The sequence below is a fragment of the Salmo trutta genome, chromosome 32 (genome assembly GCF_901001165.1).
Source record: "Salmo trutta chromosome 32, fSalTru1.1, whole genome shotgun sequence".
NCBI lineage: Eukaryota > Metazoa > Chordata > Actinopteri > Salmoniformes > Salmonidae > Salmo > Salmo trutta.
This window is the reverse complement of record NC_042988.1, coordinates 1,168,611-1,193,760: the sequence shown is the minus strand read 5'-3', so window position 1 is coordinate 1,193,760 and position 25,150 is coordinate 1,168,611. Positions and strand designations below refer to the sequence as shown.

The window sequence follows — 25,150 nt, the reverse complement described above, 5'->3', positions numbered from 1 at the left end:
TCATTTCCCTGGCACCGTTTCCAAATGCTAATGTTTTAGCATTTGTGGCAAGAATACCATTCATGTCATACCGATATTAGCATTTTTCGCACATGTCCAAATAATAATCCAAAAGTATCTAAAATTGATTGTGAAGCAAAGTCACTGATTTGATTAAGGGATTTGAATATGGGAATTTAAGGGCAGGGTGGTGCTAGTGTCCTAAAATCTGAGAATGTTCAAATTGAAATGCAACCGGTGTCAACCTTATTTGATCAATGAAAAGGACAACACACTTACCATTTATACAAATTCAAAGCTTTATTGAATCTTGACTTAAATGGAACAGAACACAGCACTAATAGTAATAAATCACACACTTGACTCAACAGCTAACCTAACATGTCTCAAACTGTAAGGCAATAGAAGGAAAGTAGTCATATTTGCGTACCTATATACAAGAATATGCCTCTTTTCTTTGTACATGGCAACACTGAAGTAGTTAAGGCAAAAGCTTATATCGCAAAGGTTTGTTTAGCCTACATCTAAGTGTTTTAATGAGGGAAGAAACTGATTTAGGGCTCTATTCAATCAGATCTGCTTTAGCAAACAAGTGGTGTCAGAGGTCCAACTGTTTTAGAGCTGTCAAATCCACAAGTGGCTCCAAGCATTACACCTAATGCGGACTTTGCCATTGACTGCACGGAGTCGCTCATAACATTCAGCCTTGTTTACAAGTTCGAACACTGGAATGTGAGATGTAATCTACACCTCGATTAGGATGATAAAAATCGTAATTATTTTGTTAATGATTTTTCAATTTGAGTGTAATTATTTCTATATAGCCGACACTTCGTCATTGTGAACTTTAATACCAGTGGGGCAGGTGTGGCTTTGTGACAATGACCGCAACAGCAGCTGCTCACAGATTTGACGGCGCTAACACAGTTCCACCTCTGACACCACCAAAACATCTGCTATGCAAGTGTTTGCCATCGCTGGTCTGATTGAATCTAGGCCTTAGTCATGTGCATCAGAGAACCATACAGACAACATTAAGCTAAAATGGGCGGTAAACAACGTGCAACAAAACTTCCATAGTGTAGAGGAAAATGCAAAAGGTCTTCACAGACCCACCTGTACCCGGTCGGGTTCGTTTCCAGAATTAATAAAGTAGCTTAAAAAAAATACTTTTGTTGCTTTTCTCATTCGGATTGGGTGTGGAGCCGACCAGGAACGGGTCTAGAATGTTTTATGCATAACGGGTCCGGGTGGGACAGCCCCAGGTCCATTTCAGAACTGGTCCAACTTTTTGGACCTGTGAAGACCTCTAGTCTGGAGGCAACTTGATCCTCCTGACCAGAAGAGCAAAGCCTGTCAGTTGCTACTTGAGTCATCACTGATGATCCCCTGCAGATTACTCCAGTCTGTGGCTCTCTTGCACCCCCTGCCTGCGTGACTGTCCTCTTCACTGTCTGAGCTTGAGTTTACTACACGCTTATAAGCAGAGGATGGAGGGGAGGACTGTTGCTGCCATATGGACACCCCTCTCCGCTTTGGACGACCTGAGAGAGGGAGAACATTAGTAGTTTATTTATCAGTTAGTACATCCATCAATGTGAACATTCTTTGTTTTACCCTACCACTTTGTCTTCATAGGTCTTTATTAATAGACAAAGTGACACATTGATTTATGTTGAGTGAGTAGTTAGCAGCAGTGTCATTATAGCAGAGGTAATTTACCCTGTCTGGTAAGAGAGGCAGATACCACTGAGGTTTTTAAATCCTGTTTAGAGACCCATTTTTGCATGGCCTATAGCATCTGATTTTATTCGGGGCATCTGCAGGTTCCATGAAGTTGAATTTAAGAGACTTAAGATCTTTAATGCCATTTTGAATACAATTTAATAAAAATTGGCCTGCGTGCCACACCTGCTAATAGTGCCATATGTTTAGGGATGGCTCTTGCGTCAAAGGCTATAGCCTCAGGCAGGTGTGCTATTTTAGCAATGAGCATTCTCCTGTAGCCTAACGGATGTAATAGCATAGTGGCTAGGCTATAGATGGCTGAAGTATGAGGTTGACCATCTGCATTTGTTTAGGCTACTCCAATTGGCTAAATCATTAGCTAGATCATAAACTAAGAATTTTGGCTTCAATACCAATACCAGCTATAATGATAGTCAATACCATAACGATACCACTGAAAACAAAGCCTTAAAGTCAAATATACAGCACTGTTATAGTATAAAACAAGTGGTCAACTCTTCATCTGGAGAGCTAGGCTACTGGGTGTGCAGGCTTTTGATCCAGCACTGCTCAAACACACCCAAGTCAGCTTAACAAGGTCCGGTTGAGCAGTTGATTTGTAGAATCTGGTGTTTAGAGTAGGGCTGGAACAAAAGTCTACACGCCCAGTAGCTCTCCTGGAGGTATTATGCTATAACATTAACCTACAACCAAAAAGTACAATAAAATAATTCCCTTATTCAGTGAGCAAAGAACTAGGTATAGTCTGGGCTTTTCCTATTTTTATGGAATGGTCTGCCTATCCATGTGAAAGATGCAGATGACTCGGTCTTGACCATTAAGTCTTTACTGAAGACTCGTCTCTTCAGTAGGTCTTATGATTGTGAGCCGTCTGGCCCAGGGGTGCGAAGGTGAACAGCAAGGCACTGGAGTGACGAATCGCCTTTGCTGTCTCTGCCTGGCCGGCTCCCTTCTCTCCACTGGGATTCTCTGAACCTAATAAGAGGGACACGTCACTGGCTTACGAGTGCTCTCCCATGCCGTCTCTAGGAGGGGGTGTAACGTCAGGCTTTTTTCGTTATACTCGACTTGAGTGGATTAAGTTATTGGCGTGATCTTCCTGTCCTGTTTTAAGCCTCCTCATGCGGTGGGGAGATCTTCGTGGGCTGAACTCAGCCTTGTCTCAGGGTAGTAACTTGGTGGTCTTGATATCACTCTAGTGGTGTGGGGGCTGTACTTTGGCAAAGTTAAGGTGGGGTTATATCCTGCGTTGTTGGCCCAGGGGGCTAGGGTCATTCTGTCCTATCTGGTGTAATTGTCCTGTCTTATCCTGTGTGTATTTAAGTATTTTTTTTTATTTAACCAGGAAAAGCCCATTGATACCCAGAGTCACTTTTTCAAGGGAGACCTGGCCAAGAAGACAGCAACATTCATTACATAATTAAAACATGATACACTACTCTAACAGAGTCTCCCATCAATATTTTCAATTCATTCAGTGGCACTAACATATCTAGATGAAGCATGGATTGTAGATTATTCCATGCGATTGGTGCACAAGAAGAGAAGGCAGTCTTGCCTTATACTGTGAATATCCTGGGGACTTTAAGTAGCAACCACCTAGCAGACCGGGTATGGTAACTGCTGGTGGTGAAGGAGACCAGACTACAGAGGTAAAGAGGGAGTTTACCCAAAAGGGCTTTGTAAATGAACACAAATGTATCTTTCTGCAAATATAAAGTGAGGTCCAACCTACCATTTGGTACAATGGTGGGTGAGTGACTTGGCATTTGTAATAAAGCGCAAGGATGCATGAGAAACAGAGTCCAGTCTCTGTAAGACGGAGGTTGCATGCATATACAAGTCACCATAATCAATTACAGAGAGAAAAGTGTCCAGAACAAGCTTCTTTCTAGCCATAAGCAGGAAGCAAGCCTTATTACAAAAATAAAAACCCAATTTCAATTTAAGCTCTGTCACAAGACTATCCACATGAACTTTGAAGGACAACTTGTCATCCAACCAAATGCCTAGGTATTTGTAGGATGCCACTTTTTCAATGGATAAGTCACCAGATGTGACAATGCTAACGTTCTCTGGCAGAGTTCTAGCTCTGGTAAAGGTACATTTGTACATTCAACACCATAAAGGGAGGCCTGCAGTGACTGAAAAGCAGTCTGGAGCTTGTCAACAGCCTGAACCAGAGAAGGAGCACATTAATATATGACTGTATATAGATGTAACTTTGCTGGTTGCATCCCATTTCCCAAACCATTAATAAAAATCGATAACACAGAAGCTAAAATGGAACCCTGGGGCAGACCTCTATTAATCTCAAGAAAGCTAGACTTGTGATTGTCAGTATATACACATTGTTTTGTCAGAAAGATAGTTCCTAAACCAATTTACTGCCCCTTCACTGAGACCAATGTTTCCGAGTCTAGCTAACAACAATTCATGGTCAACTGAATCAAAGGCCTTTGATAAATCCAAACACAATGCACAATGTTGCTTTTTATCAAGTGCATTAATGATGTCATTTGCCACTGCCATAGCTGCAGTTGTGGTGCTGTGCCCCGATCTAAAGCCAGACTGAACCCCGCTCGGTATGTTCTTTTCAATTAAGAAGTTTAACTGAGTTCACTAGGGATTCATAGACTTTGGGCAGGATAGGGAGTTTAGAGATAGGACGATAGTTATTAGTATCTGAGGGATCTCCACCCTATAGCAGTGGGAGGACATAAGCTGATTTCCAAATGCTGGGTATGGAATTGGTTACATTAGAACCCTACACTGATTTGATAATCTTCCAGAACTTGGTAGGGTTGTTTAGGTTCTCTGTGACTGCACTTAAATAGTAATCTGATTTAGACTTCCTGATCAATCCTGTGCATTTGTTTCTTAGTGCTTTGAAGGAGGCCCAGTCAACAGGAGCATTTGTATGTCTAGCTTGAGCCCAAGAGATCTCTAATTAATTCTGCCAAGTAATCTGAAAACAAGGGATTGTCCCTTCCATTGATTCTAAATTTCTTCACAGGGGCATGCTTATCACAAATTTGATATAAAACTAGTCCCAGGCAGTGTCAACATCGGGAATCAGACTGAGGGGTATTCGTTAGAATGTCCAATAAGTGTTGATTTGTTAGATGCTCTGGGATTCGGTCTTGTAGGAGCATTAATTAATTGAGCAAGATTCAGAGTCACACAGTTCTTGAATTAAAAGAGTCCGATACAGATGTAAGCATGTCCCAGCTCAAATCTCCTAAAAGAATACATTCAGAGTCATTTAGCTTGTGCAGGACATCGTGATTTAAGTGTGTCTCCCGAAGCTAGTCTGTAGCAGCCGACTACAGTGATGTTGGAGTCATTATATTATGTTTTCTATAACCGCAAGCAATTCAAAATGTTTTGCTTTGGTAAATCGAGAGAATTTCAGAGGTGTTGCACTCACATTTCACAAATTGCAACCCCTCCACCTTTACTCATCCGATCCGTAGCTCTCAAAACTGTGTACCCATCAACAGGGGCGGCAGCGTAGCCTAGTGGTTAGAGCGTTAGGCTAGTAACCGAAAGGTTGCAAGTTCGAATCCCCGAGCTGACATGGTACAAATCTGTCGTTCTGCCCCTGAACAAGGCAGTTAACCCACTGTTCCTAGGCCGTCATTGAAATTAAGAATTTGTTCTTAACTGACTTGCCTAGTTAAATAAAGGTTAAAAAAATAAATAAATAGAAATCAAGTTATTTGACAGATTTCTTTAGATAAGTTTCTGATAAAATCATTACGTCTGCATTTGTTGTTTTGGCCCATATTCTAATCATGTCTATTTTTGGAAATAGACTTGACATTAACATGCAAGTGGTCAAAAAAAACCTACTCTGTATTAAAAATCGAAGGTGACTCAGTAGAGATTGCATGGTATCTCCCGCCCAGGGTTTGGTTGCACATTACCGAAGATCAACAATAAAAGCATAACAATATATCTCAGTTGCCCAATGTGTGCGGACTGGTGGAGCCAGCACCCTTGTCAATAAAACAAACTGCTCCCTGACCCGTTCACAGGATCTCTCCCTCCCGCACCTGCTGTCTCCACCTCTGAATGCTCAGCTATGAAAAGCCAACTGACATTTACTCCTGAGGTGTTGACATGTAGGGGCTCCCGAGTGGCGCAGCAGTCTAAGGCACTGCACCTCATTGCTAGAGGCATCACTACAGACCCTGGTTCGAATCCAGGCTATATCACAACCGGCCGTGATTGGGAGTCCTATAGGGCGGTGCACAATTGGCCCAGCGTCGTCCGGGTTAGGCCATCATTGTCAATAAGAATTTGTTCTTAACTGACTTGGCTAGTTAAATAAATTGCACCCTGGTAATCAATAAATAATTATTTATTGATTATTATTTGACCCTGCTGGTCATCTACACTGAACAAAAATATAACACGCAACATGCAAGGTGTCGGTCCCATGTTTCATTACGCACAAAACACTTCTCTCAATTTGTGCACAAATTTGTTTACATCCCTGTTTGTGAGCATTTCTCCTTTGCCAAGATAATCCATCGACTTGACAGGTGTGGCATATCAAGAAGCTGATTAAACAGCATGACATATAATAGCGCTGTAGGGGATGGCTGCCGTTTTACGGGCTCGTAACCAACTGTGCTATTGTGTGTGTTTTTCGCATTGTTTCTAACTTATTTTGTACATAATGTTGTTACTATTACGGTCTCTTACGACCGAAAATAGCTTCTGGACATCAGTACAGCGATTACTCACGTCAAACTGGACAAAGATTTTTTTCTTTAATGAGTCCGATGCAAAGTATATACTGCTTCTCCGAGACCCCGGCCCAAATCTGACCATAATTCTATCCTCCCGATTCCTGCTTACAAGTAAAAACCAAAGCAGGAAGCACCAGTGACTCGCTCAATACGGAAGTAGTCAGATGATGCGGACGCTACAGGACTGTTTTGCTAGCACAGTCTGGAATATGTCCCGGGATTCATCAAATATCATTGAGTATACCACCTCAGTCACCAACAATTGCGTCGACAACATTGTCCCCACAGTGGCTGTACATGCATATCCCTACCAGAAGCCATGGATTACGGGCAACATCCACACAGAGCAAAAAGGCTAGAGCTGCTGCTATCATTGAGCGGGACACTAATCCGGACGCTTATAAGAAATCCCGGTAAGCCCTCAAACGAACAATCAAACAGGCAAAGTGTCAATACAGGACTAGATTAAATCCTACTACACCGGCTCTGACACTCGTCAGATGTGGCAGGGCTTGCAAACTTTTACAGACTACAAAGGGAAAACCAGCCACGAGCTGCCCAGACCAGCTAAATGCCTTTTACCCTCGCTTCAAGGCAAGCAACACTGAAGCATGCACGAGAGCACCAGCTGTTCCGGATGACAGGGTGATCACGCCTTCCGTAGCCAATGTGAGCAAGACCTTTAAACAGGTCAACATTCACAAGGCCGCGGGGCCAGACGGATAACCAGGACGTGAACTCCTAGCATGTGTGGACCAACTGGCAAGTGTCTTCACTGACATTTCTTAACCTCTCCCTGACCGAGTCTGTAATACCTATTGTAAATGTTTTAAGCAGACCACCATAGTCCCTGTGCCCAAGAAGGCGAAGAACCTGCCTAAATGACTCCCGCCAGTAGCCATGAAGTGTTTTGAAAGGCTGGTCATGGCTCACATCAATACCATCCTCCCGGACACCCTAGACCCACTCCAATTCCAAACAGATCCACAGATGACGCAATCTCAATCGCACTCCACACCGCCCTTTCACACCTGGACAAAAGGAACACGTATGTGAGAATGCTGTTCATTGGCTACAGCTCAGCATTCAACACCATAGTGCCCACAAAGCTCATCACTAAGCTACGGACCCTGGGACTAAACACCTGCCTCTGCAACTGGATCCTGGACTTCCTGACAGGACACCCCCAGGTGTTAAGGGTATGCAACATCTGCCACGCTGATCCTCAACACGGGGGCCCCTTAGGGTTGTGTGCTTAGTCCCCTCCTGTACGCCGTTCACCCACAACTGCATGGGTAAGCATGACTACAACACTATCATCATTAAGTTTGCTGATGACAACGGTGGTAGGCCTGATGGGTGTGGTGCCAGGACAACAACCTCTCCCTCAACGTGAGCAAGACAAAGAAGCTGATCGTGAACTACAAGAAAAGGAGGGATGAACACGACCCTATTCACATCGAGGGGCTGTAGTGGAACGGGTCGAGAGTTAAGTTCCTTGGTGTCCACATCAACAAACTATCATGGTCCAAACACACCAAGACAGTCGTGAAGAGGGCATGACAACACCTTTCCCCCTCAGGAAACAGAAGATTTGGCATGGGTCCCCAGATCCTCAAAAGGTTGCACAGCTGCACCATCGAGAGCATATATATATTTTTTTTAAATTAAACCTTTATTTAAATTAGGCAAGTCAGTTAACAAATTCGTATTTACAATGACGGCCTACCCCGGCCAACGCTGGGCCAATTGTACGCCACCCTATGGGACTCCCAATCACGGCCGTATGTGATACAGGAATCAAACCAGGGACTGTAGTGATGACTCTTGCACTGAGATGCAGTGCCTTAGACTGCTGCACTACTCGGGAACCCTGACCGGTTGCATCACCGCCTGGTATGGCAACTGCTCGGCATCAGACTGCAAGGCACTAAAGAGGGTAGTGCATACGGCCCAGTACATCACTGGGGCCAAGCTTCTTGCCATCCAGTACCTATATACTAGGCTGTGTCCGAGGGAGGCCCAAAAAAAATTGTCGAAGACTCCAGCCACCCAGTCATAAACTGTTCTCTCTGCTTCCGCACAGCAAGCGGTACCGGAGCGCCAAGTCCAGTTCCAAAAAGCTCCTTAATAGCTTCTACCCCTAAGCCATGAGACTGCTGAACAATTAATCAAATGGCCAACCAGACTATTTACATTGACACCCCCCCCAACCCCTTGGTTTTTACACTGCTGCTACTCAGCGTTTATCATCTATGCATAGTCACTTCACCCCTACCTACATGTACAAATTACCTCAACTAACCTGTACCCACGTATATAGCCTTGTTACGGTGTTACTTTAATTTAGAAAAACATTTCTGAACTCTATTTCTTGAACTGCATTGTTGGTTAAGGACTTGTAAGTAAGCATTTCACAGTAAGGTCTACACCTGCTGTATTTAGCGCATGTGACAAAATTTGATAATTACACAGGTGCACCTCGTGCTGGGGACCCTAAGGCCACTAAAATATGCAGTTTTGACAATGCCACAGATGTCTCAAGTTTAGGGAGAACGCAATTAGCATGCTGACAGCAGAAATGTCCACCAAAGTTGTCAGAGAATTGAATGTTCATTTCTCTACCATAATCCGCCTCCAACGTAATTTTAGAGAATTTGGCGGTATGTCCAACCGGACACAAAACCGCATACCATGTGTATGGCATCATGCGAGCGAGAAGTTTGCAGATGTCAATGTTGTGAACAGAGTGCCCCATGGTGACCGTGGGGTTATGGTATGGGCAGGGATAAGCTACAGACAACGAACATTATTGCATTTTATCAATGGCAATTTGAATGCACAAAAATACCGTGACCAGATCCTGAAGCCCGTTGTGAGGCCCAATTTTTCACAAGGTGTTTGACCAACAGATGCATATCTGCATTCCCTGTCATGTAAAATCCATAGATTACGGCCTCATTTATTTACTTCAATTGACTGATTTTCTCATATGTAACTAAGCACAGTACATTCGGAAAGTATTCAAAGCCCTTGGCTTTTTACCAGTTACATTACAGCCTTATTCTAAAATGATCCAAAAAAAAAGTAAAAAATGTTTTAATCAATCTACACACAATATCCCATAACGACAAAATGAACAGTTTCTTAAATTTGGGGGCAAACAAAATACAGAAATACCTTATTTACATAAGTATTCATACCCTTTGCTATTAGACTCAAAATTGAGCTCAGGTGCATCCTGTTTCCATTGATCATCCTTGAGATGTTTTTACAACAACTTGGAGTCGACCTGTGGTAAACTCAAATAATTGGACATGATTTGGAAAGGCACACACCTGTCTATATAAAAAAGGTCCCATACTTGACAGTGCATGTCAGAGGAAAACACAGCCATGAGGTCGAAGGAATTGTCCGTACAGCTCCGAGACAGGATTGTATCGAAGCACAGATCTGGTGAAGGATACCAAAAACATGTATGCAGCATTGAAGGTCCCCAAGAACACAGTGTCCTCCATTCTTAAATGGAAGAAGTTTGGAACCGCCTAGACTCTTCCTAGAGCTGGCCGCCTGGCCAAACTGAGCAATCGGGGGAGAAGGGCCTTGGAGGTGACCAAGAACCTGATGGTCACTGACAGAGCTGCAGAGTTCCTCTGTGGAGATGGGAGACCCATCTCTGCAGCACTCCAATCAGACCTTTATGGTAGAGTGGCCAGACGGAAGCCACTCCTCAGTAAAAGGCACATGACAGCCCGCTTGGAGTTTACCAAAAGAATCTCAGACCATGAGAAACAAGATTCTCTGGTCTGATGAATCCAAGATGGAACTCTTTGGCCTGAATGCCAAGTGTCACGTCTGGAGGAAACATGGCACCATCTCTACGGTGAAGCATGTTAGTGGCAGCATCATGCCGTGATGTTTTTCAGCGGCAGGGAGACTAGTCAGTATCGAGGAAAAGATGAACGGAGAGATCCTTGATGAAAACCTGCTCCAGATTGCTCAGGACCTGACTGGGGCGAAGGTTCACCTTCCAACAGGACAACGACCCTAAGCACACAGCCAAGACAACGCAGGAGTGGCTTCGAGACAAGTCTCTGAGTGGCCCAGCCAGAGCTTGGACCCGATCTCTGGAGAGACCTGAAAATAGCTGTGCAGCGACACTCCCCATCCAACCGGACATAGCTTTAGAGGATCTGCAGAGAAGAATGGGAGAAACTCCCCAAATATGATATTGTTGCTAGATAGCTATGCAATAGATCGAACAGTAAATGCAATGTCCTAGAAAAACTTTCCATTGGTATGCCTATATAGGCTACTTGATGTAGTCATGGCAAATGTCGTGCTCCACTCCGTTGGCGCATCTTCTCAATTTAGGGCTTTCCCCCACCCCAAACAATATTTCAACCAATCGATTGGACTACATTTTCCCATGTATATTTTCTCATATACTGACACGTCCTATGCGTTCCAATCAAATCAACTATATCACTGAGCATGTCTGATGCTTTCAGCACATGGTTTGATTAAATAATTAAGTCATACAAATGACGAGCGAGTCCAACCAGCAATTGATTTGATTGTGCCGGGCTGACTTGATGCGCTTTCTTAAAAAAAAAGTAAAATAAAAAAGACAACGAGTGACTGACTAGCACCCGTTTCCTCTCTCCTCACCACAACAGAGCAAAGTGTTTATCGCTCTGTCCATGTTGCTGAAGCTGCAACATAAAGCCATTTGAAAAGTGTTAACAAAAAACATTCCCTATTCCCTCAACCTGTTCTCTTCACGTCACACATGTGTGCGTCGCATGCACGTGACCAAAGACCTATTTGCACAGGATTAGTTATTCCAGAGGACGAATCAGACGGGATTAGGTTTTTTCCTCAAACTGCCCCCTGTAATTGTACATGTATTTCCAATAAATTGACAATTATGACAGAAGCCTGAAGGTTTCTATTCTGTGTGAAGATACATTATTTCAACATGTCCAGGTGAAAGGGCCACACTGATAACTCGAGCTTGGTTGAGAAGTTTCTAAACCATCTTTCCTATAGTGTCACTATATTCATGTATAGCTTATGCGCAGGAATTAGTTCAATTTATCGAATTACGTATTGTTTTCCTTGCGCAAAATGCGAGCAACACCTGTCAAAGAATAAGTCTGAGCACTCACAGACTTACATGGTGACACTAAATAGGCCATAACCCAACTCAAAAATAATGCAAACAAAAATGATCACTGATGAAACACTATACCGGTCACAAAGACAACACACAATTGTATATTTAGGCACGCTCACTCCATTATTTGTTCGACTGAACTCAGAATTACATGGTGACACTAAATAGGCCAATTGGGGCCCATTAGTCAGTCTTTCTTACGGTCATGTGCACCGGGTGTAAATGCTGGTACGTTAACAGTTATGGTGGTAGTATTTACAACATTAACAAGAGTTGCAACTCTCCTTTTACTCTGTGTGCAATGGGGGAGCGGGAGTGCAAGAGAAGCGAAATAGGGGCAAATACTTTCATTACAGGAAGCAGGTTACTGCACCATACTGTTGACAAAATAATGGTTTAAAGAACCCCAAAAAAATCTGCAGGAACGTTGTGTAGCCTTATCACCGACGTAAGAAAAATATATTTGGTAAGAGGACAACTCGTTAATGTTGTGGTCTATCAAATTGTATAGGCTACCTTGATCTCTTCTCTCTCCCCCCTCTGGCAATGGCCAGACTCGCTAGATTGGCTAGCTTTTTGTCTTAATTTAAGGTTAGGCATAAGGTTAGCAGTGTGTAAATTTCAGGTCAGTGCTTGACTTGGACTGAAATAGTTGCAGGTACTCATTTTGGATGACGGTACTGTTTACATTCAGGTGAAGGAGCTCCATAATACTTTTGCTGAGATTCTATAATAGGAACAGAAGCTCAAGCAGTAGAAATGTTATGGTTCGAAAACTCTGCTCCTATGAGCTTCTGCCTAAATCATGCACTGGGTTAAGTTTAAAATAACATTTTAAGAAGATAAATTGTAGAGAGGTGGGGTTTAGCCATTCTTGTGGCTGTTAACTAGTGACGAAACTAACATAGCAGGCGTAAAAGAAAGACTTCCAACTTCAGTGCGTTAAAGACGACAGAACTTGCGAAAAATCTTTTGAACGGTCATCCAACTCGGAATTCCAGAGCTCCAACCTGGAGATCACTGACGTCACGATTTGCCCTCATTTTGTTTTTGCGAGTGTCCTAGACCTTTTGCAACGCCCACTTCCGCTCAACTTCCTACCCGATACATAGCTTCATTCCTGTACGCTTGATTGTAGCCATACTAGCCTCTAAGTCTTGTATCATTATTTCAGTATATTAATATTTCATTTCTATAGCTTTTTTTAAAAATCATTCTTATAAAAAAATTCTGCTTATCGGTTCAGTTAGAGATTTTTGTAATTCGGTTGTGTTCTTTGTCTCTTAGCTAGCCTCTCTTGGGTAGGGGGCAGTATTTTGACGTCCGGATGAAAAGCGTGCCTGTAGTAAACTGCCTGCTACTCAGGCCCAGAAGGTAGGATATGCATATTATTAGTAGATTTGGATAGAAAACACTGAAGTTTCTAAAACTGTTTGAAGGATGTCTGTGAGTATAACAACTCATATGGCAGGCAGAAACTTCAGAAAAAAAAGAACCAGGAAGTGTGGAAATCTGAGGTTTGTAGTTTTTCCAAGTGATTGCCTATACAGTGACTTAGGGTTCATTTTGCACTTCCTAAGGCTTCCACTAGATGTCAACAGTCTTTAGGACGTTGTTTCATGCTTCTACTGTGAATGGGAAAAGAATAAGAGGTCCTGGAGTCAGATGACAATGACATGAGCGCAGAGGCGCGCACTCACGTCAGAGTTAGCTGTGTTCCTTTTCATTTTTGAAGACCATGGAATTGTCCAGTTGGAATATTACTGAAGATTTATGATAAAAACATCCTAAAGATTGATGCTATACATCGTTTGACATGTTTCTACGAACGTAAATATAACTTTGACTTTTTGTCGTGACATTTTGCGTGCGCTTCCTGCATTTGGAGTAGTGGACTAAACGCACAAACATAAAGGAGGTATTTGGACATAAATTATGGACTTTATTGAACATAAAACATTTATTGTGTAACTGGGATTTCTGGGAGTGCATTCTGATGAAGATCAAAGGTAAGTGAATATTTATAATTCTATTTCTGATTTTAGTTGACTCAAATGGCGGGTATCTGTATTGCTTGTTGTTGGTGTCTGAGCGCTGTACTCAGATTATTGCAAAATTTGCTTTTGCCGTAAAGCTTTTTTGAAATCTGACACAGCAGTTGCATTAAGGAGAAGTGTAGCTATAATTCTTTGAATAACAGTTGTATATTTTATCAACGTTTATGATGAGTATTTCTGTAAATTGATGTGCTCATTCACCGGAAGTTTTGGGAGGCAAAACATTTCTGAACATTACACGCCAATGTAAAATGGGGGTTTTGGATATAAATATGAACTTTATCGAGCAACACATACATGTATTGTGTAACATGAAGTCCTATGAGTGCCATCTGATGAAGATCAAAGGTTAGTGATTCATTTTAGCTATATTTCTGGTTTTTGTGATGCCTCTCCTTGCTTGGAAAATGCCTGTAATTTTTCTTGCCTCGGTGCCGTCCTAACATAATCTAATGTTATGCTTTCGCCGTAAAGCCTTTTTGAAATCGGACAATGTGGTTGGATTAACGAGAAGTGTATCTTTAAAATGGGATATAATAGTTGTATGTTTGAGAAATTTGAATGATAAGATTTGTTGTTTTGAATTTGCCGCCCTGATATTTCACTGGCTGTTGAATAGTGTGTCCCACAGGTGGGACGCTAGCGTCCCACATACCCCAGAGAGGTTAAGGAGTGGGCGAAAATGTCACCTTGTGTTGTTATGATGTTGCCGACATCTAGGTCTGCCAACTCCTGAGCCTCCTCTCTCTTAAGTCTGGCTTTCTTACACTTCTCTATAGAAGGCTGGCCTGAGGGGGAGAGGGAGAGAAGCCATTAGACCCCAGCAAGTTTTCCACTGTCCAGCAATGCCACCATGGCTCACTCCACCTCACAGATATCAGCCCCGTTTATACCAGGGGCTAATGTGTCCTTTGTACTAATCTTGTCCACCTTCTGATTGTCCCCAATTTTTATATAGGTGTAGACGATTAAAAGACGCATTGTGATCTGATCACATTGAGGTAGTCAGGCACGCATCATGTCTGGATATACTTACAAGTGTAGACGCATCTGGACAGTGAAACCATTTAAATCATCGTCATCTCACCCTCAAATCATTGACAGGTGGCACCATTGACTTATGACATCAATAAGAGTCTTTAAATACATTTAACATTATTAAAACAATTACGCATACAGGCAGGGTTCTGGAAATCTGGTAACAATGTGGACGGATAGACATTTTTATACCATGTGTATGTCAAAATGTGTGCACAATCAGAATGTTGACAAGATCAGGCCAAAGGACACATATTAGCGCTAGGTATAAACATGACTTTAAGAGCATCACATAGGTGTAAACAATCAAGTGGATTCGCCCTTTAACCAATTGAAAGGCTACATGGAGCTGTTGCGTACAACCTATCCAGCTCATTGAAATATTTTCAATTTGGTGGAGTGAGCGAGGGCATACGGACCAAATTAGAGAATTCTAATTCATTTCCCCTGCCTCCCCAATTACCTTCGACACCCAGTTCTTCAAGCTCCCTCTTCAGCACAGCCACCTTTGACTTGATGGAGTGGCAGCCATCCAGGAGCTTCTTGTAGTTCCGTCTCACACCACAGAGGGCAATGTAACGCTTCAGCCTGGCTACCGCCTCGTTGTCCTTCATGTTACATGGATGGAGCACATTTTTCCAGGATTAGCCTAGGCTAATACCATGACTACACCGCTCACGTTGCATGCGTGAGCGTTGCAAAATAAATGTAGGAAAATATGTTATTCAATTATTGCGCACCCAATGAGCGTCTGTCTGCGTTGCCAAGGGCTAAAATAGAAGTAAATTCTATTTCTGATGCAGATCGTGCTGCAAGTCCTGCCTCTCCCATCTCCTCATTGGTTTATAGAAGCAGGTACCCACGTGCCTTCTCCTCATTGGTTATACCCACGTGGGTGATTGAAAGACGAACCGTTTTGCCGGTTGTCGTGGTAATACTATGAAAGTGTAGATGCCAATCACCATATAAGTTCAAAGATGAAAAAGCCTGGAAGGAGGAGAGATGACTAGAAACGATTCGGTTGACCGTTTTATGTGTGGATTAATTGTCGGAGTAGAGGACCTTGTGAATTTCAGGTAAAATAACTTAATGTTTATATCCCAGGACAAATTAGCTAGCAACAGCAAGCTAGCTAAATAGGACAAATTAGCTAGCAAGTGCAAGCTAACTAGCTAAATTGCCATACATGTTTAATGCTTTTCGACCTGTTCCCAAATTAATGCCATTGGTTCAGAGTTTGTTTTGTTATTTTAACCTGTGTGTCGTGATCGCGTTTGGTGTAGGGGGACAAAATAAATGTATGCACGATAGCGCACAATGGCACGTGCGCAGCCAGTTTGGGTTCGGTGTAAGGCCGACTCCAGAAAGAGCCCCTTGCCTCTACACTTTATAATGCCTAGAAACCAGACATAAAATTGTACAGAATTCTACGTAAGGTAGAAATTAGCGTTTGAGTCAGGAAAGTTTCCTCTTACAACCAGAATGTTGAATAAAATTATATTTTAACATACTTTACCGGTTGTCCATGCAGTAGGTCCTTTTGGTGGTAGGGAATGCGAGACAATATATCCACAGGAAAGTATAATTACATCAACGTTAAAATTCAATTTTATTAAACATTATGGCTTGTAGAGGTCAGGATGGGAAACTTTCCTGATTCAAAACGCTAACTTCTGCCCAACCTAGAATTATATGCAATTCAACGTTGGGTTTCCAGACAACACTTTGTATAGATCAGAAGGGATTTGGGGATGCATGGGCAATATAGCAGTAGCTCCACCTTGCCTTTGGCTTGTAATTTCACCATACTGCATATTATATTGATCCAATACCTTCAGAACTACTTCAGTATTTGAACCAGGTCTGAACCAGGTACATTGCGAATGTGAAAATGTGTTGGCAACTACCTGTGCCGGCAACTACCTGTGCCTACTGTGTGCTTGAGTTGGCATAGAAGCCGCTGGCCTCACCTTTCCACCTTTGGATCCACTCTCACTGCCCTTGCCCTTTATTGGCCGCTTCGCCACAGACTTCCTCTTTTTCACCTGTTCTGGCCTGACCTCACTTTCCTGTTCGTCCTCCAATGATGGGAGGGATGAGCCAGAGTCAGAGTATTGGGCTGGCTCATCCTTCGTCTTAGCCATCACTTCTTCGGTTTCATCTGAGAAAGAAGAATAATTACTTTAGGGAGGGGGAAATTGTACATTACTTGAACGCTTGTCATTAGGGCTACATAATGATATCCTATCCCTGGATTTTTCACTATGTTTGGGCCTTTACTAGGACACGTTATGCATGCTCATGAACACACCCACTTCATAACTCACCCGCTCCCCCGCTGGCTTCCTCTGAAGACGCACCGTCATTCTTTTCTCCCTCACTCTCTGACCTGGAGTCGTTGTCATTTCTTTGTATTTTTACCCTTTTCTGCTCCATTACTTCAGCCTCTCCAATGTGCTCCGAGTCACTCTCAACCTGCACACTCTCTCTTCTCTGCAATGGTTTTCCCCTTTCCTCATTTTCACTCTCCCTCCCTCTGTTCCTTTTCAAACACTTGCTCTGCACTTTCACATCCACGTTTTCTTTTCCTCCCGTTCTTTTCCTTTTTTTATCCTCTTCAGAGTCACTTTCTGAATTGAATTTGTCCTTTTCCTGTTTGTGGGTTTCATCTCGTTTCTTCTTTTTGTTCTCCTCAAAATCTTCTTCGACTTCAGAGTCTTGTTTTGTCTTCCTCCGATTCACCGTTTTGATCTCAACATCACTTTCTGAGCCAATTTCTGTCTTCCCACCATTTGGTACTCCTTTGTTTTTCTTGGTGTCGATTTGGGAAACTTGCTCATCATTTCCAATGTCCTTCCCCTCTTCTTCTGCTCTCTGCCTTTCTCCATTTCCCACTCTCTCGATTCCAGAATCTGGGGAATCTTAAAATAGTTAAAGGAAATAAAATGGCCAAATTAGATTGAGAAAGTATTGCTTCAAATACAGTGGCTATCACAGATATGGTAAGTCTTAATTCATTAAAACAAATCATGGGATGAGTCTCAAAACTACATAATAGGCATGGTTCACACAAATCTGAATAAATGTGTCTCTCAAGTTAATATTTGACCAGCAATATGAACCGCAGCACATACTGTGGGCTTTCACTATGACAAAGGGCAGCATTTTCATTGCACCGCTATAATTAAAAACTTAAATAGATGGGACTGCACATAATATAAGTTGAGCTGTGGACAAGTTGAAACACATTTTAACTCAAGTTATTGGATAATATACCCTTTCAGACATTTTAAACAAAAAGTTTAATATAAATAAATAGTACGGCAGACAGTATTTTTTTTTTAACAGTTCTGTGCCGTTTTAAGTGAGGAGAACTTCAATGAGCCACTACTATTGACAATGACCTGATTGGGCCGACTGACGCCGAGATCTCTTTGCCTTGGATCCATCTGCTTTGGTCCTGCCTGCTTTCTCTGTTTTGTCCTCCTCCTCACCCCTCTTCCGTTTGTTGTGGAGAGGCGTCGGGGTAACGACAATAATGGCTTCATTGTCACTGCCCTGAGAGAGGGGCAGAGGTCCCAGGTCAGATTATAATTGAAACCAGCTAAAATCGAGATAAATGCAACAGCTCGGGACTGTCGTGACAGCATGCACCTACCAGGAGCAATAACATGAATGTAATTGGGACTGGAAAACTGTAGTGAGTTCTCATCCGAAATAAAAATATAAAAACAACAATTAAAGATTTTACTGAGTTAGTTCATAAGGAAATCAGTCAATTGAAATGCAGAGCATTCAGAAAGTCAGACCCCTTGACATTTCACATTGTTACGTTAGTCTTGTTCAAAAATGGATTCAAAAAAATGTTCCCTCAATCTACACACAATACCGCATAATGGTAAAGGCAAAAACAGGTTGACAATTTTGCACATTTATAAAAAAATATATAACAGAAATAGCTTATTTACATAAGTATTCAGACCCTTTGCTATGAGACTAGAAATTGAGCTCAGATGCATCCTGTTTTCATTGATCATCCTTGATGTTTCTACAACTTGGAGTCGACATGTGGTAAATTCAATTGATTAGATATGATTTGGAAAGGCACACACCCGTCTATATAAAGGTCCCATAGTTGACAGTGTACAAACCAAGCCTCGAGGTCGAAGGAATTGTCCGTAGAGCTCCAAGACAGCATTGTGTCGAGGCACAGATCTGAGGAAGGGTACAAAAAAATGTCTGCTGCATTGAAGGTCTCCAAGAACACAGTGGCCTCCATCATTCTTAAAATGGAAGAAGTTTTGAACCACCAAGACTCTTCCTAGAGCTGGCTGCCCAGCCAAACTGAGCAATTGGGGGAGAAGGGCCTTGGTCAGGGAAGTGACCGAGAACCCAAATGGTCACTATGACAAAGCGCCAGAGTTGCTCTGTGGAGATGGGAGAACATTCCAGAAGGACAACCATCTCTGCAGCACTCCACCAATCAGGCCTTTATGGTAGGTAGAGTGGCCAGACGGAAACCACTCCTCAGTAAAAAGCACATGACAGCCCGCTTGGAGTTTGCTAAAAGGCACCCAAAGACTCTCAGACCATGAGAAACAAGGTTCTCTGGTCTGAAGAAACCAAGATGGAACTCTTAGGCCTGAATGCCAAGTGTCACATCTGGAGGAAACCTGGCACCATCCCTACGGTGAAGCATGGTGGGGGTAGTATCATGCTGTGGGGATTTTTTCAGTGGCAGCGAGTCTAGTCAGGATCGAGGGAAAGATGAACGTAGCAAAGTACAGAGATCCTTGATGAAAACATGCTCCAGAACGCTCAGAACAAGACTGGGGCGAAGGTTCACCTTCCAACGACCCTAAGCACACAGCCAAGACAAGTCTCTGAATGGCCATGAGTGGCCCATCCAGAGCCCGGACTTGAACATAATCGGGAGAGACCTGAAAATAGCTGTGGAGCGATGCTCCTCATCCAAACTGACAGGGCTTGAGAAGATCTGCAGAGAAGGGAAGAAACTCCACAAATACAAGTGTGCCAAGCTTGTACTGTCATACCCAAGAAGACTTGACGCTGTAATTGCTGCCAAAGGCATTTCAAAGTACTGAGTAAAGGGTTTGAATGCTAAAATGTGAGTTTATTTTTATAAATGTGCAAATATTTCTAAAAACCAGTTTTTGCTTTGTCAATATGGGGTATTGTGTGTAGATTGAGGGGGAAAAAAATGCAATCCCTTTTAGAATAAGGCTGTAACGTAACAAATTGTGGAACAAGTCAAGGGGAATACTTTCCGAATGCACTGTAAATTCTTTAGGCCCTAATCTATGGATTTCACATGGCTGGGAATAAAGATATGCATCTGTTGGTCACAGATACACTACAAATTTTAAAAATACAAATAGTTAGGTGCATGGATCAGAAAACCAGTCAGTATCTGGTGTGATCACCATTTGCCTCATGCAGCTCGACATCTTTGCATAGAGTTGATAAGGCTGTCGATTGTGGCCTGTGGAACGTCGTCCCACTCATCTTCATTGGCTGAGTGAAGTTGCTAGATATTGGCGGGAACTGGAACACGCTGTCGTACACGTCAATCCAGAGCATCCCAAACATGCTCAATGGGTGACATGTCTGGTGAGTATGCAGGCCATGGAAGAACTGGGACATTTTCAGCATCCAGAAATTGTGTACAGATCCTTGCGACATGGGGTTGCGTATTATCATGCTGAAACATGAAGTGATGAGGCGGATGAATGGCACGACAATGCATTAAAATTGCAATTCTGTTTGTTGTCCATAGTTTATGTCTGCCCATACCATAACACCACCATGGAGCACTCGGTTCACAACATTGACATCAGCAAACCGTCGCCCAAGCAACACTATAAAAATGCTGTCTGCCATCTGCCCGGTACAGTTGAAACCGGTATTCATCCGTGAAGAGCACACTTCGCCAGAGTGCCAATGGCCATCGAAGGTGAGCATTTGCCCACTGAAGTCGGTTACGACAACAAACTGCATGGTCTGCGGCTGTGAGGCCGGATGGACGTACTGCCAAATTCTCCAAAACGACTTGAGGCAGCTTATGACAGAGAAATTAATATTACATTCTCTGGCAACAGCTCTGGTGGACCTTCCTGCAGTCAGCATGCCAATTACACTCTCCCTCAAAACAGACATTTGTGGCGTTGTGTGACAAAACCACATATTTTAGAAGGCCCTTTTATTGTCCCCAGCACAAGGTGCACATGTGTAATGATCATACTGTTTAATGAGCTTCTTGATATGCCACACCTGTCAGGTGGAAGGATTATCTTGGAAAATGAGGAACGCTCACTAACAGGAATGTAAACAAATTTGTGCACAAAATTTAAGAGAAATACGCTTTTTGTGCGTCTGGAAAATTTCAGGGATCTTTTATTTCAGCTCATGAAACATGGGACCAACACTTTACATGTTGCGTTTATATTTTTGTTCAGTGCATTTAAGAACGAAATGTACTTAAAAAATATTCCTTCCACACAAGATATGTAGCGGTCATCTTTTCACTTCAGATCTGTGTGTACTCAACGGAGAAAGAAAATATTTTATCAAAGGTTATGGGGCATCAAACTGTGAAAGATTGTAGGACAGCAGCTCTGGGTCAAATACATGTCAAAATCTTTATTTACAAATACATACAGACATAGGCTACATGTGAAAGTAACTGCAATCAGCTTGATTTAGGTTGAGGGTTTGCACCTTTGAGACTGTTCCATAGTACTGGGCAAACTAAATTGAGTTTAATTCAAGTACTTACCTATTTGATCCAGGTCTGAGGGAGATATATTGATTGACAAAAATCGTATCTACTCACGAATGTCCTTACCTGCATCCTCATCAGTTCCTCCTCTACCACTCTCTTCATCAACTGTCTGTCCTCCTGGTTTAGTGAGTCCCGACCAACACATGTCAAATATCGCCCTCTTAAGATGCCAAGAGTCAATGTGCTAGGAGACAGAGTAAGGGGGGGGGGGGGGGGGGGGGGGGGGAGAGAATGAAATACATACATTTTCAATGAAACAGAGAATGGAAACTGACAGTATGACGAGAGGGTATATTCTTTGGAATGTTTCAAGAATCTTCCCCAAAACGAATATGACGTAGTGCTGAGGAAATCTTCTGGGGATGTAGTATTATATATTTAATTTCCTTAGAGAGACAAGATTATTGGGTAGGGTTTAGACCGGGGTAGGCCATCATTGTAAATAACAATTTGTTCTTAACTGACTTACCCAGTTAAATAAAAAAAATGCACCTTATTAACCTTAAAGTTGGTTGCCAACCACCATATAAAATCCACTGAAGGACAACTTTCTCCACAAGAGCTCTGCTCCGCAAAGTATGAATGCTCTGACTTCTGCAAAATGATTTTTTTTTTATTTAACTTGGCAAGTCAGTTAAGAACACATTCTTATTTACAATGAGGGCCTACCGCCGCCAAACCCAGACATCGCTGGGCCAATTGTGCGCAGCCCTATGGGACTCCCAATCACGGCCGGATGTGATACAGCCTGGATTCGAACCAGGGACTGCCTCTGGCACTGAGATGAGGTGCTTAGACCACAGCGCCCTTCGGGGGGCCTCAATACAGACATCTGAATGACCATGCATCGCCTTTTATGAACGAGTCATTAAGAAAAAATAACGACTTTCCAGTCAGTAAAAAGAGTCGTTCAAAAATAACGAATAGTTCGCGAACTGCATCACTAAACGAAGTGCTTATGTGTATTGTGAACGAGGCATTCGAGTGGTCTGAGGCAATCGGTAATTAATACGCGTTTATGGTTTAGGGAAACAGTTTGAGATTTAACTATGGTTCTAATGAGGAACTTAGCTTTTGGGAAACCGGGCACTGGGCGTTAGAGAGCAGACACGGCATACAGGGGAACATGCAAGCTTACCACGCAAGACCGGTTATGGTAAGTTAAACCTTTGCCACAAGCTAGCAGGAATTTCCATGCATGATTTGACTTCGTCTAAAGAAACTGCAAAAGGGAGTTTACCTTAGGTCAGGACAATCACGGAGTTGTCCAGAAACGAACCTCCGAATCTGTGTTTCCTCCGCTGACACCATTTCTTAGCTAGTTAAAACGTTTCTGCTTGCTTTTTTCCCTCCAGATTTGGCACATTGCGTAGCGTAATGACGCAACTAGCTACGTGTTACTTGCTGTTTGTGTCGTCATGTGGATTTCAAGACAACATAACTTTTGCACAACGTAGCAACGCCCACTTCCGTTCAACTTCCTACCCTATACATAGTTTCCTGTCAGCCTGATTATACCATACTAGCCTCGAAGTCGCTAGTTTTATCATTACCTCAGTATATAAATATAATCATATTTCTATAGCTTTTATTTTTTATATCATTCATGTTTTAAATTCTGTTTATCCGTTCAGGCCTCTTGTGAAGGCATGGGCCAAGGAGCAATCAGCTACTACTGCAATGCATCTTTACTTTTTTTGCTGTGATCATCCATTGTCTTACACCCTGTAGTCCATTTGTTATTTAACACCTCTGCTTATACTCTGAACAAAATGTTATAAAGAGTTTTTATTTACACAGACAAGAGGACAGAAACATGTAACTGAATTATTAAATTAATTTCAGAGATTGGTTTGTTTGTTTCTCTTTCATTAATTGAAAGATAAAGGAGCCTCTCCCTTGTTTAGTCTTTCCTGCCTAAGAACTTTTGCATGTACACATTAGTACCAGTCACCCTTCTCTCTAATTAGTGAGAACACCACTAGGTCTCTGTATTCTCTCACCTGAAGAGACTATGTGAAGCTGGTCTTCTTCACTGAGCACAAATGTGCAGCCTTGAAAGTTGCCATCCAGGGGCAGTGACGGGAATGGTGGTGTCTCCTTATGGTGAACTATGTCGCGTTGTGATTGGAGGCTGCTGGTAAGACAGGAGGCTCCCCACCTGTACCTTTCCAAACTGGGAGTCGACTAAATGCTTTTCAGCAGACATCCCCATGCTGCAGATCAATGGCTTGGATAGAGGGTCAAAGCTCTTGTATGCCTCTTCTATCTGGAAAACTGAGAGGTCAGGGAGTGTTCCAAGAAGGGCGCTGTAGTGTACAGCAGCCGCTGTGGTTAGCCAATCTAGACAATGTACTTAAAACCACCTGAAATTAAATAATTTTATATAGTCAAAGTGTGATAGGATATGACTATACTATATACTACTATATACTATACTGACTATTAGGTAATACTCACCTAATCCCCCCCCTCCTGCCATGCGCTTTTTGGTGATGGTCATTTTTCCTATGGGCCCAGGTTGCAGACCCTGTAAAAAGACAGTACAGGGGCACTATTCTAAATCTAATCACGAGACGATTTACGTTTTCATTAAATAATTTATTAGCATTATGACATTATTATAACCATATGTTATTTGGTATAGCTATTAAAACATGCCATAGTTATTGGCTTATGCCACTGCTGCTAGGACTGGTGTTCCCATCTCAGAATAGTGTGCAGACTGGAATAGTAATGCAACTGTGTGGTTGCATAATGCAGTGCCAGCAACATATGAACACTGATGTGTCATTGTTACTGGCTCTTAGGGCTTAAGTACAACCTACGTGGGGATATAAAAATACAATTTGACTATAAAAATCACTCAACATGTGTCACGACCAGCAAACAGAAGTGACTGGCGTAACATGCAACAGCCACTAAATTCATTACAGCAATACGGGTTTAAACTTTTCTATTAAGGGTAAATGCCCTTGTTTAAATTGAATCTAATGCGTCCAACATAAGAGCTTACATAAACAGCAAGGAAGACAACTTAACAATTACTACACTAAGAACGGTTGGGTTAAGCCTAGTCCTAGACTAAGCAATGCCTCTTAATGCAGATCTCCATTGACAGGAACTTCTTAGTCTAAGACTAGGCTTCATCTCTTGACTGTGTAACCGGCATGTAGTCTGTCACAAACAGCTGACTTTTCACCCTACACTCAAACTGTGGTTTCTCATGGACCTGTAGCAGCAAGCCCCTATGCTGACCTCTGTCACTTTGTCCCTGTTCGACAATTGTTTGGAATAAAAAGAATGAGCAATCATGTTACCTAGCTACTGTAAAATGCATGTCTTAAACTACGTTACAGCTTTGAGTAAACGTCCTTGTCTGGTCTGATAGGCAAATTGGCTATACTTACCTTCATAGTTGAAAAGGTAACTGGAGACTGTTTGAATCCTTGGTGCTTTGCTACTTGTCTTGGCGAGACGATGTACATCCGTCACTGTTATCTTTGGCAGCTCTTGCAAGCTCCTTGAGTAAAACAGTACCATGGTTGGTAAGGGACAGGGGCGT

The 25,150-nt window shown here is 42.5% G+C and overlaps 1 protein-coding gene across 2 annotated transcripts; it reads right to left on the bottom strand.

Annotated features, from left to right (window-relative positions):
• Positions 1-280: 280 nt before the first annotated feature.
• Positions 281-23,050, bottom strand: hirip3 (HIRA interacting protein 3). Of its 2 annotated transcripts, XM_029726970.1 has the most exons (8): positions 22,826-23,050; positions 21,649-21,769; positions 18,188-18,341; positions 17,111-17,704; positions 16,754-16,944; positions 15,247-15,391; positions 14,435-14,533; positions 281-1,544 (listed from the first exon to the last, which is right to left on the bottom strand). In XM_029726970.1, exons 1-8 carry the CDS (start codon positions 22,894-22,896, stop codon positions 1,357-1,359), a joined length of 1,563 nt encoding a protein of 520 aa, XP_029582830.1. In that variant the 5' UTR covers positions 22,897-23,050; the 3' UTR covers positions 281-1,356. The 2 variants fall into 2 exon arrangements, with proteins under 2 accessions (XP_029582830.1, XP_029582831.1); XM_029726971.1 differs by lacking the exon at positions 18,188-18,341.
• Positions 23,051-25,150: the final 2,100 nt, after the last annotated feature.